General features: G+C 38.8%; 1 protein-coding gene across 1 annotated transcript in view; it reads left to right on the top strand.

The window, feature by feature from the left end:
* The window catches only part of jade2 (jade family PHD finger 2), a 211,139-nt gene that overhangs the window by 119,533 nt on the left and 77,248 nt on the right, over positions 1-14,358 (top strand). Inside the window, exons 7-8 of the mRNA XM_042499142.1 lie at positions 2,454-2,621; positions 7,730-7,846. Coding sequence (XP_042355076.1) covers positions 2,454-2,621; positions 7,730-7,846 — 285 coding nt within the window. The remainder of the gene's footprint in view (positions 1-2,453; positions 2,622-7,729; positions 7,847-14,358) is intronic.

The raw sequence follows: 14,358 nt of genomic DNA, 5'->3' as shown, positions 1-14,358 counted from the left end.
CTCCAAGCCAACCACTCACTACCAGCAGGGCAAGATCAGCAAAATTCAACCAAACTGCTGAAACACTGACAGCTGGTCAAAGAAACACTGCTGTCTTAAAATCTTTTTTTATGTGACTGTTTTAACAAGACCATAGAAGTAGGAAAACGGCCACATCAAAAACATATTTTGATGCCATTTGGACAAATCTTTTTGGTACAGTTTAGGTTATCATAGTTTCACTATGTGTACTTTATATGTGTCTCTGCTTTTTTGCAGTCCCCGGATTTTGGGATAGGAGTTTCGGGTTTGTTACCTTGGCTTATTTGGCTAATTCATTATACAATTGAGGGTCAGTGTAAGCCCGGAGCTGTAAACGCAAGGTCTGAGGGGTGAGCTTTTCAGCCTCCTGCTGCCAACTTTTGGTAAAAGTGAAACAAAGAAGATGCTCCTGGGTCTGGAATAAATGTCTGTTGAATATCCAATTTAAAGCTAGCATATTTTCATGTTGGTGAGATGGTTGCGGCTGGCTTGATTGTAGTTCTTTTGTAGTGGACTGTGCGTGGCACAGAAACAAAATTAACAATCAGTGAAAGAAATTGGGAGGAGTATTAGTAATATTTTTGCCTTTATGGGGTGAACACATTCAACACTGACTGTTGCTTTCCTTCTAAGGCGGCCTTTTTAACCTTCAGCAGGTAGAAAAACAGCCCCTTCTTACTGAAGCGTTTTGTTTGATCAGTAAAATCCTTTTGATCAATGAAGAGCTTTAATTGCTGTTAATGAAGACGGAGACTTTGATGTCTCATTTTCTTTCCTCCTGTCAGTGCAGAGTTTGTTTTTGTACCTTTTCGGTATTTTATCTTCTTCTTATACGTCGTGTTCAATTTTTTTGTGGTCATATAACATGCTATGTGTCCTCCCTCCTGTAGAGTAATGTGAGTGATTACATACTGAGACCTGGCTTGAATGTAGCAGCAGTCGGTCTTTAAATTTTGTTTGGGGATGCTCAGGGGGGCTCTGGCCTTGAAATTTATTTTGGGCTTCAACCAAAAAAAAAAACATAGAATGATTTGACCTGTTAGAAATGAAATCTGATAGATCTGACGTAGATGTTATAGTGATGGAGGAGACATTGATGTCAAGAATGATTCACACCCCACAACAGAGATACGTCCAGACAGTAAATTATATCCAACAATAAAATCATTCTCTGTCTCTGACTGTGGGCACTGAATCTTATCAAATAAAAGTCAGTGAGGTATAATGCTGGCATGAGAAACATTCAGGGCACCACCGTATGTTAGCGGAAGGGGAAATGGGTGTAGTGCTGATGATACAATAACCTGCTGTGTTTTTAAAACAACACTAAGTGGCATTTTGAAAATGTCTTGCGTCCGTAGGTCATTGTAATTCTGGTCCAAAGAAAAGTTTTGGGTGGGACAAAAATATGTAAAGGGATTGTTTAACAGTGTTTTGGCGTTCTTTTGATTTTCGGAGCAGCAGCGAGCTTGACATCGAAAGAGCTGTGAAATGAGACAAATCTGAGTGTTTTGCCATGTGTCACTTTGAAATTTGTGAATTTGCAAATTTTATGTGACAGAAGAAATAAGCAGCAGAATGTAATTACTCCACAAGTTGTCCGTTTAGAAGCGAAAACCACTGAAAGTATACTGCTTACAGAAATAAAAGGTTTGGGGATTCTGACATGAAAACAAGATGATGGGGTAACTTGTGGCATAGCTGGTTAAAATCCTGTCTGAGTTCAAATCCAGCCTGTTGTAAAACGTTGTTCTTTCCAGTCTGGTTCCAGTCTCTTACTTATTTATTAATTCAAAAAAGTGAGAAACATACTGTACATGTGCTTTTGGGATTATTCAAACCTCCAAATTGTTGTCTGTTTCACAATGTCCATGTGTATTCACTGTGTGTGATCTGGGTTTAATTTCCTGATGTCACAGCCTGTGAATGCACAAAAGCTGACTATCAAAGCTCAGATGGCTTTAACAAAGAAAGATGAAATAATAAAGGTGATAACAGTAAATATTGACTGGAACAGATTGTGTTTCAAAGGCACATCACCAGTTGCTCCAAGTTGATTTTTATAGTGGACTGAAAGCATTAACTGTCTTGTATACTCTTTTAATATTACGTTTTTTTTCCTTAACAACTTTCCAAAGTCTTATTGGGCAAAATGTTAAAGGAATAGCATAAAATCTTGGGATGGACACTTATTTGTTTTATTGCCAGTAGGTAGATGTCCACTAGTTATGAATTTACTGATAGAATCCAGAAAGCTAAGTATGAAGTCTTGAAATAGCAGTGAAACAATGAGCCTGGCTTTGTCCCAAAATAACAGAAAGTGCATACCCTCTCTTCTTAAGCGAAGTAATTAACATATATGATACTATAAAGTGTCTCTCTTTGTAGGTCTCACCTGTCCTAACGTCTTTTTTTCTTTGTCCCTGTCACAGGCCTGTTATGGCATCCTGAAGGTCCCCCAGGGGAACTGGCTGTGTCGGACCTGCGCTCTGGGAGTCCAACCCAAATGTCTGCTCTGCCCCAAGAGAGGGGGGGCCCTCAAGCCCACCCGCAGTGGAACCAAGTGGGTCCACGTCAGCTGTGCCTTATGGATCCCTGAGGTAAGACCCAAGGGGAGGCACAGGGTTTATGCTGCATTAAAATGGATTCAGGCAAATGGTAGATGGACAAAACCTGCTGGACACCGCGTGAAAAAAAAAAGCCACGGCACGGCAAATGAAACATGTAGGATGATGTTGCCATGGTGATGGTTAATTAAAGGGATTCAACAACTGATCTGGCTAGATTTACAGATTTAATGATCAATGATCTAATATTATAGATGCAAAGTGAAAACATCAATACATATCATAATCTTTAAGATACACCTTTATTTTAAAATTCCCATGGCACCTCAGTGTCTCCGTCTTTATTCGAGCACATCTCCTTGCTTAAAATTCACAACATAGCAAGCATCCTAGCACCATAATGGTAAGCAGCCAAAACAAAGGGCAGTGAAGAAATGTACTATTGTCTCATATCAATCACAGGCCCCTAAAATAGTATCATAGCAGAATGTGTGGTTTTTGCAAATATCATATTGATATCCAAAGAATCAATATAATATCGTGTAATGATGAAACTTTTGTTTTACACCCTTACTTAATAGCTAGCCAGATAGCTTGTTATCTAGTATACTATAACACATTTATTATATTACCTACCTGGTATTCCACCCACCTCTGTGCTGATTGAATGCCATGTGTCAGCTTTGCTTGTGATATCTCAATAGGATTTCAAACTGTGATCATATAATTCCAGCTTTTGTTGCATCAAAATTATTAGCGCCTCATCGTCCGGATAGTTTTTTCCTTGTGTGAGGGAGCTACATAACATCCAGTTATAAATTCCTTCACAGAGGATGGCATAGTTTACATTTTGGAAAGCAATTCCATCTATGGTAACCTTAACCTATATCCTCTGCCAACCTCACCTTATTTTAGCATCCTCCTCTACTCTGTCAAAATGCTAACTACATTTTTTAATTAATTAATGTATTCATTTATTTATTTTTGTACTTATTCATCATTGTGAAGTTTTTTTTATCTATTGACCATGGAGTGGAGCGTGGTAGCGGAGGGTAGGGCTTGATTTGGCACAATTGTATAATTTGTTTTCATTTTTCTATCTTTGTCAAGCTAAATAAAGCACTTAAAAATAAAATAAGATGATATAAAATCAAATAAAATGATATCTTATTTGCTGTCTGCCTGAATCCATGTGAATGCAGCATTTTGTGGTTAGCAAATCTATTTGTAATACCAGAAACTGTCCCAACATTGCAGATTAGCTAGGAAATGCAGACCACAGAAACACAATTTGATTTTTTTTAACCCTGACTTTTAAAGCCTCATTTTAGCTTTGGCTCAGAGGAGGAATAATTACAGCAAAACCAAAAATATTTCAGTGTTCAAATGGCATGGGAGGACATTTAAAAAAATATACCAAACAACAGCAGGAAATGTGGCCTAGATTTTGACAAACACTCAGACCAGTCAGTTTTTCTTCAATTTGTGTTTCCTTGTTTACAGTAAATGCTTAAAATATATCATGTAGCGTCTTCAGTCAAGACCCTGCTCTCATCAGTCTGCAGATAATGTAAATTGATTCACAAGGAACCTGTTTGTCAAGCGTGCAGCCAAGCAGCCGCTCATTCCACTTGATGTGTCTTGATGATACCTTTTTCAGAAACGTCTCATCTGAAAGCTCCAAATGGACGTAAAGCAGGTGCTTATTCTGGCAGTTCAGGGACGGATGTTGCTTCATGCCTTGCACACACCTTTAAACTGTTAAGACAGTCAGTCATGTGTCTTCAGCCTATTCAGCAACACACTCCACCAGCAGATTCCTCAGTAATAGAGTGACTTTTGGCAGCTCAAACCTTTTACTTCTAATTGCCTTCTGTCACCCTTGATTGGGCTAATTGTTTTCGTTGCTCCGTTCGCTTTTGTTTTCTCTTCCTACCGTGGAAGGCTAGAGAAAAAAAAAAGATAATTTGCATGTCTGTGCTGTGTGTGTGTTTGTGCTTGTGTCCTTGCATAGATGTTTGCGTGTGCTTGAGCTAAAGAGGCGTTAATAGCAGACGTCTACACAAATAAACACACACACTCACACACACACACACACACATATCACAACACTGGGGAGTAGAGTCTCACTGAATATGATAGTAGTGGAAATTTCCAGAAAAGAGGCACTGTGTGTGAGAGTGCCATTCATAGAGAGTGCTGGATTGGATGCATGTTTGTGTATGTGTGTGTTTGTGTGCAAGAACACACCACCCAGCCTTCAAACGATACAAACCCCCTGCGGTGCTGTGTGTATAGCTGCAGCCTGCCCTCTGCCTTCAACCCCTAGAGAGAGGTCCCTCTTTAAACGGCTTTTCACAACACACACACACACACACACACACACACACACATTCACAAAAAGTCCCTCTTTTAAAATGCCTTTTCATTTAATGCTGTGATTTCCACCCATTTCCACTTAAGTGATTTCAAATTTTGTCAGTTTTCCATCTACTTCCTTTGAAATGTGAAGTAATTGGGGCTGGAATATGCTCATCAGGGAATGAGCGTGTTTAAGGCCTGCATGTGCTTACACACACATACTAGGAGGTGGGAATCACCAGAGGCCCCCAGACACAATATAATTACAATACAATTAGGTCACCTTGCAATTTATTACAATATTAAATATTTGTGATATTCTGAGTATTGTGATAAGTTGCATTGCGATTTGTTACCCTTTTTTCAACTACAATTAAGGAAAAACTTTGTAAACATGTTTTTATTTAGTAAGATAAAGTTTTCAGTCTTTTCATCTCATTTTCATCATTTTTATTGGAGCAAAATGTATCTAGTGCAAAATAAAAAGCAGGATTGTATTGTTCTAATTGGCTGCCAAAAGTTAACGTGCATTTGCAGTATTAATAATTTTTGTATTTTTCTTTTGGCAAAATGATATGTCTGTGTATGGATAGAATATTATCTAGCAAAATATCATCATACTGTGCTGTAACAATTTTTTCCCCCATCCCCAACAGATACCCCTTTCCCACCAAAGTTAGCACCTGAATGCAGGTTTTTGTAAACATAGGAAAAACGTTAAAAATAGACTCCCCTCCCATAGCCAGTAGACGGGAGCTTTATACACAACTCTGCAGCAAAAGAGTCTGTCTTTTCTGTGCGTGTGTGTGGGGGTGTGTGTGTGTGTACATTTTGTTTCTTGTATGACACATTTGATATCATAGACTGGCCAGTAAATGGGTTAGTAAACAGTAGAAAGCAGCATGGAGGCCAATGAAAATGTTATGGTGGTGTCTTTTTTATTTCACCTATTCAGGCTCTTTTTCAAACTTGATATAGAATAATTTGGATGATGATGAGTACTGCTTGGGTGGAGACAGACAGACGTTTTCTGGCAGCCCATCATTGCATCATGGCTGTGCTGAGGCTAAAATTTGTGTGTCCATCTGGGTGTTGTACTTCCATCACTGCCAATGGAAGCTAATCGGGGCTGGAGACAATAAATACCTGTGGCTGCTACAGAGTCATTTGATCTGGGAGTAAATGCTGATTGTTTCCAATTCAGTAAAAAAGCCAGATATTAGTGAATGTTTGTGTTTTTTTGTGCAGTGGCAAAGAAGCTATATATATACACTCATGGAAAACTACAGCCCTGACTTTTGGAGTATTGACAAACCAACAGAGGAGGAGTGCAGCAATTGTTTTATGTGCAACCTCTTTGAGAGTGTGTATTTGTGTGTACAGTATGTGCTGTATGTGTGGGCATCACGGTTGAGAACCATCCAATCAATTAACTACAGCATTCATAAAGTGAAAATCCTTTTGCCATCGAGCGATTCGCACATCAGCCGTGTAAAAGAAGCGAACATTGACGGTGACAGCTGTGGCATCATTGTCTGAGTTGCACTTTCTATTGACATCCTCAATGGAGTGAAAATTGACCCCTACTCCGATCGAGTGTGCAGCACAAAAGACATCAATAATAACAGAAAAAGCTGAGGCCATGTGCTTGTGAGCAAACGAGAGGAGGAGCAGAAAATCAGATAAAAGGATGAGTGGACGGAGAGAGGGAGGGGCATGACCTGCGGAAATCAGTCGTCAGCTTGTTAATGTAAGTGTGAAGGACAAGGAAAGAGGGCAATGCCGCAAATATGAGAATAAGTGAATGTGAAAGAGGTGGAATGGTTTTTGGAAAGAAACAGGCAGCGGAGGAAGGAAGGAAGTAATGGCACTTTGGTGATGAGTGCTCTCCACTCTATTCTGCATCGCTGGTTGGCACAGGTCAATGACTTTTTGGTTGTATTTGGTGGAAAAGGGTTTGGGGGCCAAAGCCGTTCTGAATAGACCGCTCAGAGAGAGTGAGTCACACTGGGTTTTACAATCATGTTTTTCCAAGGAGCACAGGTGTCCCTGCTCTGGGTCCAAGGACAGACTTTCTAATTCAACATCTTGGCTTTTGGAATTGGAAGATGCTGAAGAAATTATTATTCTGGCCACAATGGGTTGATTATTATCATTCAGGAGAAGGTTTGGTAGTAATTGTGATCGTTTTACAAAATAAAGACGGAAATCAAATCAGAGATTTTGTGCTTGCTAAAAAAGATTGGTAAAGCATAATCTCCAGCTGCTATTTTTTTTACATATTTGTGTTAATGATATAATCTAACACCACGACTACAAGATTAAATTTTAAATTTTAAGTGGTGAAAAAACCCATCACAGATATCCCAGAGCCCTTGAAGATGCCTTCAGATGGGTTGTTTTAGCCAGCCAACACTCCAAAGGCTGAAGATATTTAATTTATATTTTTAATTTCAATATGAAACAGAGAAAACCCGTAAATTTTCACATTCGAGAAACTGGAACCTGAGTATGTTTGTCATTTTGGTGAATCAGTGAGTCAAATTAATAATTTATTGTCAACATTTGTGGTGATAAATTTCCTGTCAATGGAGATTATTTTTGCAGCGATAAAAAATATCAAGATGAAACTGTTAACATAGCAGCCACACGTGTTCCTAGGATGATAATGAACAAGTAGGATCAACCTTCACACAATGTTGATTGTTTGATACTTTATCACAAATGGTGCTTTGTGTTGTAATCAGATATATGTTTATGTTTCTTCCTGTTCCCTGCAGGTGAGTATAGGCTGTCCAGAGAAGATGGAGCCAATTACCAAGGTGTCCCACATCCCCGCCAGCCGCTGGGCTCTGTCCTGCAGCCTGTGTCGAGAACACACAGGAACCTGCATACAGGTACATCACATAAACACTAATCACTAAATCCACTGTGCCTTAGGTTGTTAAAAAGTGACCTCAGAAAAAAATTAAATGAAAATATGAGCAACACTCAATATCCAATTAAGATCTGCTATGAATTACTTGTTCGTTTTCAGGTTGTTTTTCTATAATCATGCCTAAAACATTGACTGATCACTGATAAAGCACAATTTATTGCCTACTCTTAATGGCTATGTCAACATTAACCTTAAAATAGGTAATTAACCCTTCGTTTAGCATCCCACTTGTGCTTGTTAGATTGTATTTTTAACAGATTGAAAAAATATCTCCAAATCTGTGTATTGTCCCAAAGTTACATAAACTGTATAAAAAAGATGCACAACATGAAAGCTCCCCAAAAATGAAGCCAAAACATCCTGATAGCCCTCTGGCTGCAGTACAGGTCATAAACCCCGCCTCCAACATGTTTGCAGGTGGGACAAGGGTCAAAACTCACACATGAATGTACGCATGAAATACATTTTTCCCAAAGACTGTTTCCATCATTTTAGGAAGTTTTAACCAAGCTGATATTTCTTCAAGTGTTTATTTTTCAGATAAGTTTGGATTTAATTACTTATTTGATGCCATTAAAGGGGGGTTTGCTGTTATGATTGACAATCGTGTGTGCCGATGGGGGTGCTAGCAGTTGGTTGACACAGCGTGAACTTGATACCATGGGGATTGCGACTGTGCAGACTCGGGCTCCGAATAACATCAAAAGCACAAGATGACAATGGCTGTGTCCAGGGTATTTTGGCTTCATGTCTGTACAGTGGGAACAATTTGAGATGCATTGTCAGTTTTTATGCAGTTGTTGGTCACAATTTTCTTAAAAAGGAACGTAATAATCATCTTATTTGATTTTGGACTCTGCTATCCATGCATGCTGTTGTCATGTTTGAATTTTGCTCTGACAGCTGCCCTCCACTATTAAGAGCCAAACTAATGCACTGTTCATTTCAAATTCTCCTCTTCTTCCTTTTTTCTTCTTCATCTCATCATAATTCCAATCTTCATGCCATCTGCATGCATGTACATCATCTGGAGGTGGTGCTGGAATGAAAACAAGCTTGAAGGAAATTAGTGAAAGTTTTAATTGTGTGTGAAATTCAATATTATTATCAATATAAGACCCACTCATCCTGACAAACAGAGAGATGTACATTCTGAAATAAAGCCTTACAGGCACACCCACACAGAGAAGTATACTCGTGTACATGCACACAAGCACAGCATCGCTCTTGTGGAATAGTTTCAAATGATAAACTCAGCACACTGACATAAACTGACATCTCTCAACGACAGCGATCATCATAGTTCTTAGCCTCCCGCTGGGTGCGGGGGGATTTATTTGAACCCAGCACCTCTTTAACATGCTGCAGAGTACGCAAACAAACCCCCCGCTGACACACTAACACCAACCCACTTTACAGCTATTAGCTTGTGGACCGTTCAGCTTTAAAAGTGCCCCCAAGGTGAACTGGATTGCTAAAGCACTACGCTTGCTGTATACACATTTGTGCTGGATGTATATGAAGGTGTGTACCTACAAGTGTGTCCAGATACTTGTTTGTGCAGCGCGAGGGGTGTTTGTTGTCACATTATTGATGCTTTAGATTAACGGCAAGTCCTTGAGCCAGAATTGCCTGCAGGGAATGAGTCTCTCTCTCCTGTTTCCATGGCTGGAGGCAGGTGGCTGTACAAACACACTCACTGATGAGCTGCCACCTCACACACGAGGTAGAGATGCAGCGCGATGCGGCACCTTGAACAGCAGGAGTCCTGTGTAGGCTGTTAATGTATGGAAAAGTATGAAATCACAATTTAAATTATTTTATGTTTTATTTGGCACAAACGTCCACTTGTACTTAACAATGAATTGACTGGAAATTTTGTGATCAAAGGTCAAGGTCACTGTGACCTTACATCCATGTCATTCTCTCAGAAGTGTTATCTCAAAAACACCTGGAGGGGATTTTGTAGATTTGGCACAAGTCATGGCTTAAGTGATGAGAAGTTGGTGGTCAAAGGTCAAGGTGACCTTGAGGTTGTCTCTTTCCCATGAACACAATATCTAAAGATGGCTATCGAGGAGTTTCCTCAAATTTGGCACAAGCGTCACTTAAGAATTAGCTGATTAGAATTTGGTAGTCAAAGGTCAAGGTCACGGTGAACTCACGGGACATGTTTTTGGCCATAACTCAAGAATTCATACATTAATTGGAACAAAAGTTCCCACAAATTTCTAGCAGGATACAATGATAAAGTGATGACATTGTTATTGTATAGATCTTCTGTGCTGCTTCACAGACGTGGATGTGAAGTGTAGGTGTATATTCAGTGGTTTGTGGAGGCATACAACAAATTCTAGTTATAGTATAAATCACACTGCAGATTCTTCAAGTCTTTGGTCATTTCATCTTTTGGTAATTTGGTGGTAACAAACTTTCGTTCGGCTAATGACACCTTGCTGAGTCTCTTTTCATGTGCTGGCAGTTCCTCCAATAATGATACTCGGGTGTCTCTCAGTGTTCAGACCTAAATATTTTGTATTTAATGACTTCCTGTAATAACTTGCAAGTTCTGCAAGTGTAATGAGACTCCTAATTAGTGCTTTATTAAAGGAAGGTGTACTGGAAAGGTCAACCAGTCAAACCTGTACTGTATTTGTTAAAGCTGAGAGTCAGTGATAGGGTGACACAAGCTGCTAATTAAGAAAGTACCTCAGCTTCATGGTTAGTTTGTCTTCTTTACAGAGGAACATGGCAGGCCTTTAATTTTTTTTTGTAGACATGCAATAGGTACAGCAGGTGAATACTGCAGCTAAAACTACAGTTATTTGGCTAAAACCTTTTGCGATGCAACTTAAGATTGTACCAACATACAAAGCTTTACTTTCGAGCCCAGTAGAGATCCCAAAGTTTACAAGATATCAAATAATCCAGGTTGAATTTTAGGGGTAATGTGTTAAAAAAAACACAAGACATCTAGAGCATTTCTATTTAACAGTTCAACCTCAAAATTGTGGGGGTTCTTGGGTTAAAGGGATAGATTGGATCTTTTTAAGTGGGGCTGTATGAAGTTCTGATCTATAGTCAGTGTATTACATACAGTAGATGTCAGTCGGCATGGCTCTAGTTTGCAAAGGCAGGCAGGAGTACTGGCAAGGAAGCTGAGCAATGTACTGCTGTGGATGGAGGAAGCTGCAAAACATATTTTGGCAACCCCAAAAATGTACATAAAAAAATTTAAAAATCAATATCAGTTTAAGAGTAGGCTATTTTCAGCATTTTTCCACTGCTTTACCTTGCCATTAGACAGCAATTTTCGATGGGGAACTGAGGCTGTTTTCCGCTCTCTTGAAAGCCAGGCTCCATTATGAAAAAACATCATTTAACATCGCTAAACACCAGAGCTGCTGATCTACTGCTGCCTCAATCAGTTAATTACTTTATTTTATTGAGTGACTTTGGTGTTTAATGTGGTTAGTTTGGATTCACCAAAGTCGCACAATAACAAAGTAACTGATGGAGGCAGTGGTAGATCGGCAACTCTGGTGATCAGCGAGATAAAATTACTGTTTTTCCTTTCCTCCATTAACTGCTTCCCTGTTGGAATGGGCTGTCTGACAGAAAAGTAAAGCAGTGAAAATATTCCCAATATAGCATACATGGAAACTGTTACAGTTTTTCGGGTGGCTAAAATGTGTTTTGCTGTCACCTCTGTCCATAGGAGTACATTACTTAGTTTTTGTAATGGCACTGTCTACTGATAGGTAGACTATGACTATGGATAAGAACCTCATGTGATTTTGTATAAAAGTATAAACATTACATAGCTACAATGAAATGCTGCAATATAATGACAATACATTCAGTATAAAGTTCTCTCATACAGCGTGGAATAAGCTGATTTTAACAGTCACAAAGAGGGGGACTAAAACAGGAAACCTGGATGTTAAGTAGTTTAATCTTTACATTGCAGACTTATTTTTTTCTAAAAAAAAATATACTTTTTTATTCAAGAGAGTTAGATAGGAGCATAGAGAGAAAAAAATCAATTACACTTACTTCAAAAAATAAGGACACAGACAGACGTTTGGGGAAAAGTTATTCTAATAAAATGAAATACACATATTGTGACACAAAGCAGGTTGAACGCACCTAAAGTAAACCTACATCCTGATGAAAAAAAAACCCCTTAATTTAAGGTCCGCTGCTGTCGGAGATTTTTACCACATGTAATGGTCTTCCTCTGCCCTAAGTGGATGGGGTCTACAGTATTTTAAATTGCACTTGACTTCTGCTTTGTCCTTATTTATGGTTTAGCTCAGCTGATCGCACTGTTGCCACACTGTTGTTAGTGTAGGCCAACACCATATAGGGCACCACATGAAAGGCTTAAATCAGAAAAATCAATGTCCACGGGGGGTAAAAATAGGCTTAGATTCCCCACTGGGCATAAAATGTTTGTAGGTTTGGGGAAAATCAAAGGTTTTGAAAATGAATAGATAAAAATATAGCCGAACAAATCATCAATATTCCTCAGGTGTCAGACTCTCTCTCTATCCAAGGTTCAGAATTGTGTGGTTGATATTGGCACAGAAATACTGTAAGTCTTAAAATCAATGATTTCATCAGGATTTCTTCACTTGGCAGGGTTAGAAATAAAAAAGGTAGACCTAGATTTTTCCACCCCAAGGTATACCAGTTTGAGTTCTTAAATTCTGCCAAACTAGATTTTTCAAGTAGATTTTAAAAAGCATTGAAATTGCTGCCGTCCTCATAAGCCTGTGTCCAGTGCTCACCACTTAATAATTGAGAAATGCTCACCAGATGTGTGTGGGAAGTAAGGGTCTTAGGTGATGTGTTTGTTTTGAGACAGATCAAAACAGTTTGAGATGCGTCTGTGTCGAACATCAAAGATAATTAAAATAATAATGAATAAAAATTAGCGTAGGTGTGTTTGAAATTCATAGAAATCAAGAATATGAATGTTGAGTCAGCAGGGATTCTGTCCTCGTCAGAAACGCACCAGAGCCCATGTTTATCAAGCTACAAAACAATTAGATTTGTGAATTAGGGGTGGGAAGAAAATTAATCAATTTAAGCATAGGCATTTTTCTTTTAACAATATTTAATTGAATAAGCAGAATCACCAGACTTTTTCTTACTGCAGTGGTTTGCGCCGGCTGAATTTGAGTTGCTGCAGCTGCGACTGTGAGATCTGTGTCTGGAGCTCCCACCCGCTCTCTTCACCATTATAAGTCTCTCAGCAGCGGGGAGAGGCAAAGGGACTAAGGGGTGACTAGCCAACTAGCTCGCAAATTCTTGTCTCATTTTGGTCTCTTAAACAGAGAGATAGAGCGAGAATGGGGCAAGGGGCTCAGCCAATCATTGCATACCCAGCTCTACAATAAAAACCCATTTTAAAAACTAAAATCGAACAAAACAAAATAGACAAGAGGAGGGCAATTTTGATATTTTGTGAGCTGCAACAGATGAATTGTTATCTAGGCAAAACTGTAAGCTTGATGAGCTGGGACAACTTAATATGGCAGTTTAATATATCTTGTTATTCATTCTATGCCACATAAAACATACAATGTAAAAAGTACACAAAAAATTGCATGTAACAGCTTTCTTATATCAAGGTCACAATGTGCCAAACTAAATAAAATTGCTAAAATTAAGACAGTGAAACAGTTGTTTGTTAGCGGCATCATATACTGATGCCGCTAATGTATATGATGTCACTGAAACAATCATGAGATGTGCATTATTTTATACATACGTTTTATGATATACAGACTATAGAAGTGTATGTTTTAACTTTTCCCGATGGTCTGGTGTTTAAAAAATAAACAAAAATTCCAATAAATTGTAATATTGAATCACAACACTTGCAGGAGTGCAATACAGACATTGCAACACGGCACTCAAGTATTGTGACAGTTTCTCAGCCCTATCATGACTGCTCTAAAGTACCAACCGAGGTATACAAAGTTTCTTTCCTTAGTGTGAAGAATAAGATATTTATCAAGCGATTTACTCCTACTTACAGGTATTTAATGTGCCTAATAATTAAACATATAAATAGGGATGAGACATTTGGATATTAGCTGAATTCTGTACAAAAGAAAAAAAACTGTAGCAGGGAGGAAAGTCTACTGTTGGTCGCAGAGGTACATTAGAGGAAATCTAACTTTCACTTACATCCAAAATGCCACTTTCAGCAGTTTGATAAATAAAATAGGATTAATTAAAAATATGATTAATATCTTTTTTTTTCTTGGTAACCTTATGCAAAGGGTTAAATAAAACAACGTGCTGGTATCTGCAAACACCTAAAAGAAATCACTTGGCGTGGGCAGTGATAACAACCTTATTCCCTGCCAGAACTGAGCAGGTGCAGTCGAAAAGGCCAGTTGAGTATTTTTTGCGATGACTCGTCCTGCACCAAACAACACATCTAGCAGACTCCCC

The sequence above is a fragment of the Plectropomus leopardus genome, chromosome 13 (assembly GCF_008729295.1).
Source record: "Plectropomus leopardus isolate mb chromosome 13, YSFRI_Pleo_2.0, whole genome shotgun sequence".
Classification (NCBI taxonomy): Eukaryota; Metazoa; Chordata; class Actinopteri; order Perciformes; family Serranidae; genus Plectropomus; species Plectropomus leopardus.
This window is presented reverse-complemented; position numbering and strand designations above follow the sequence as displayed.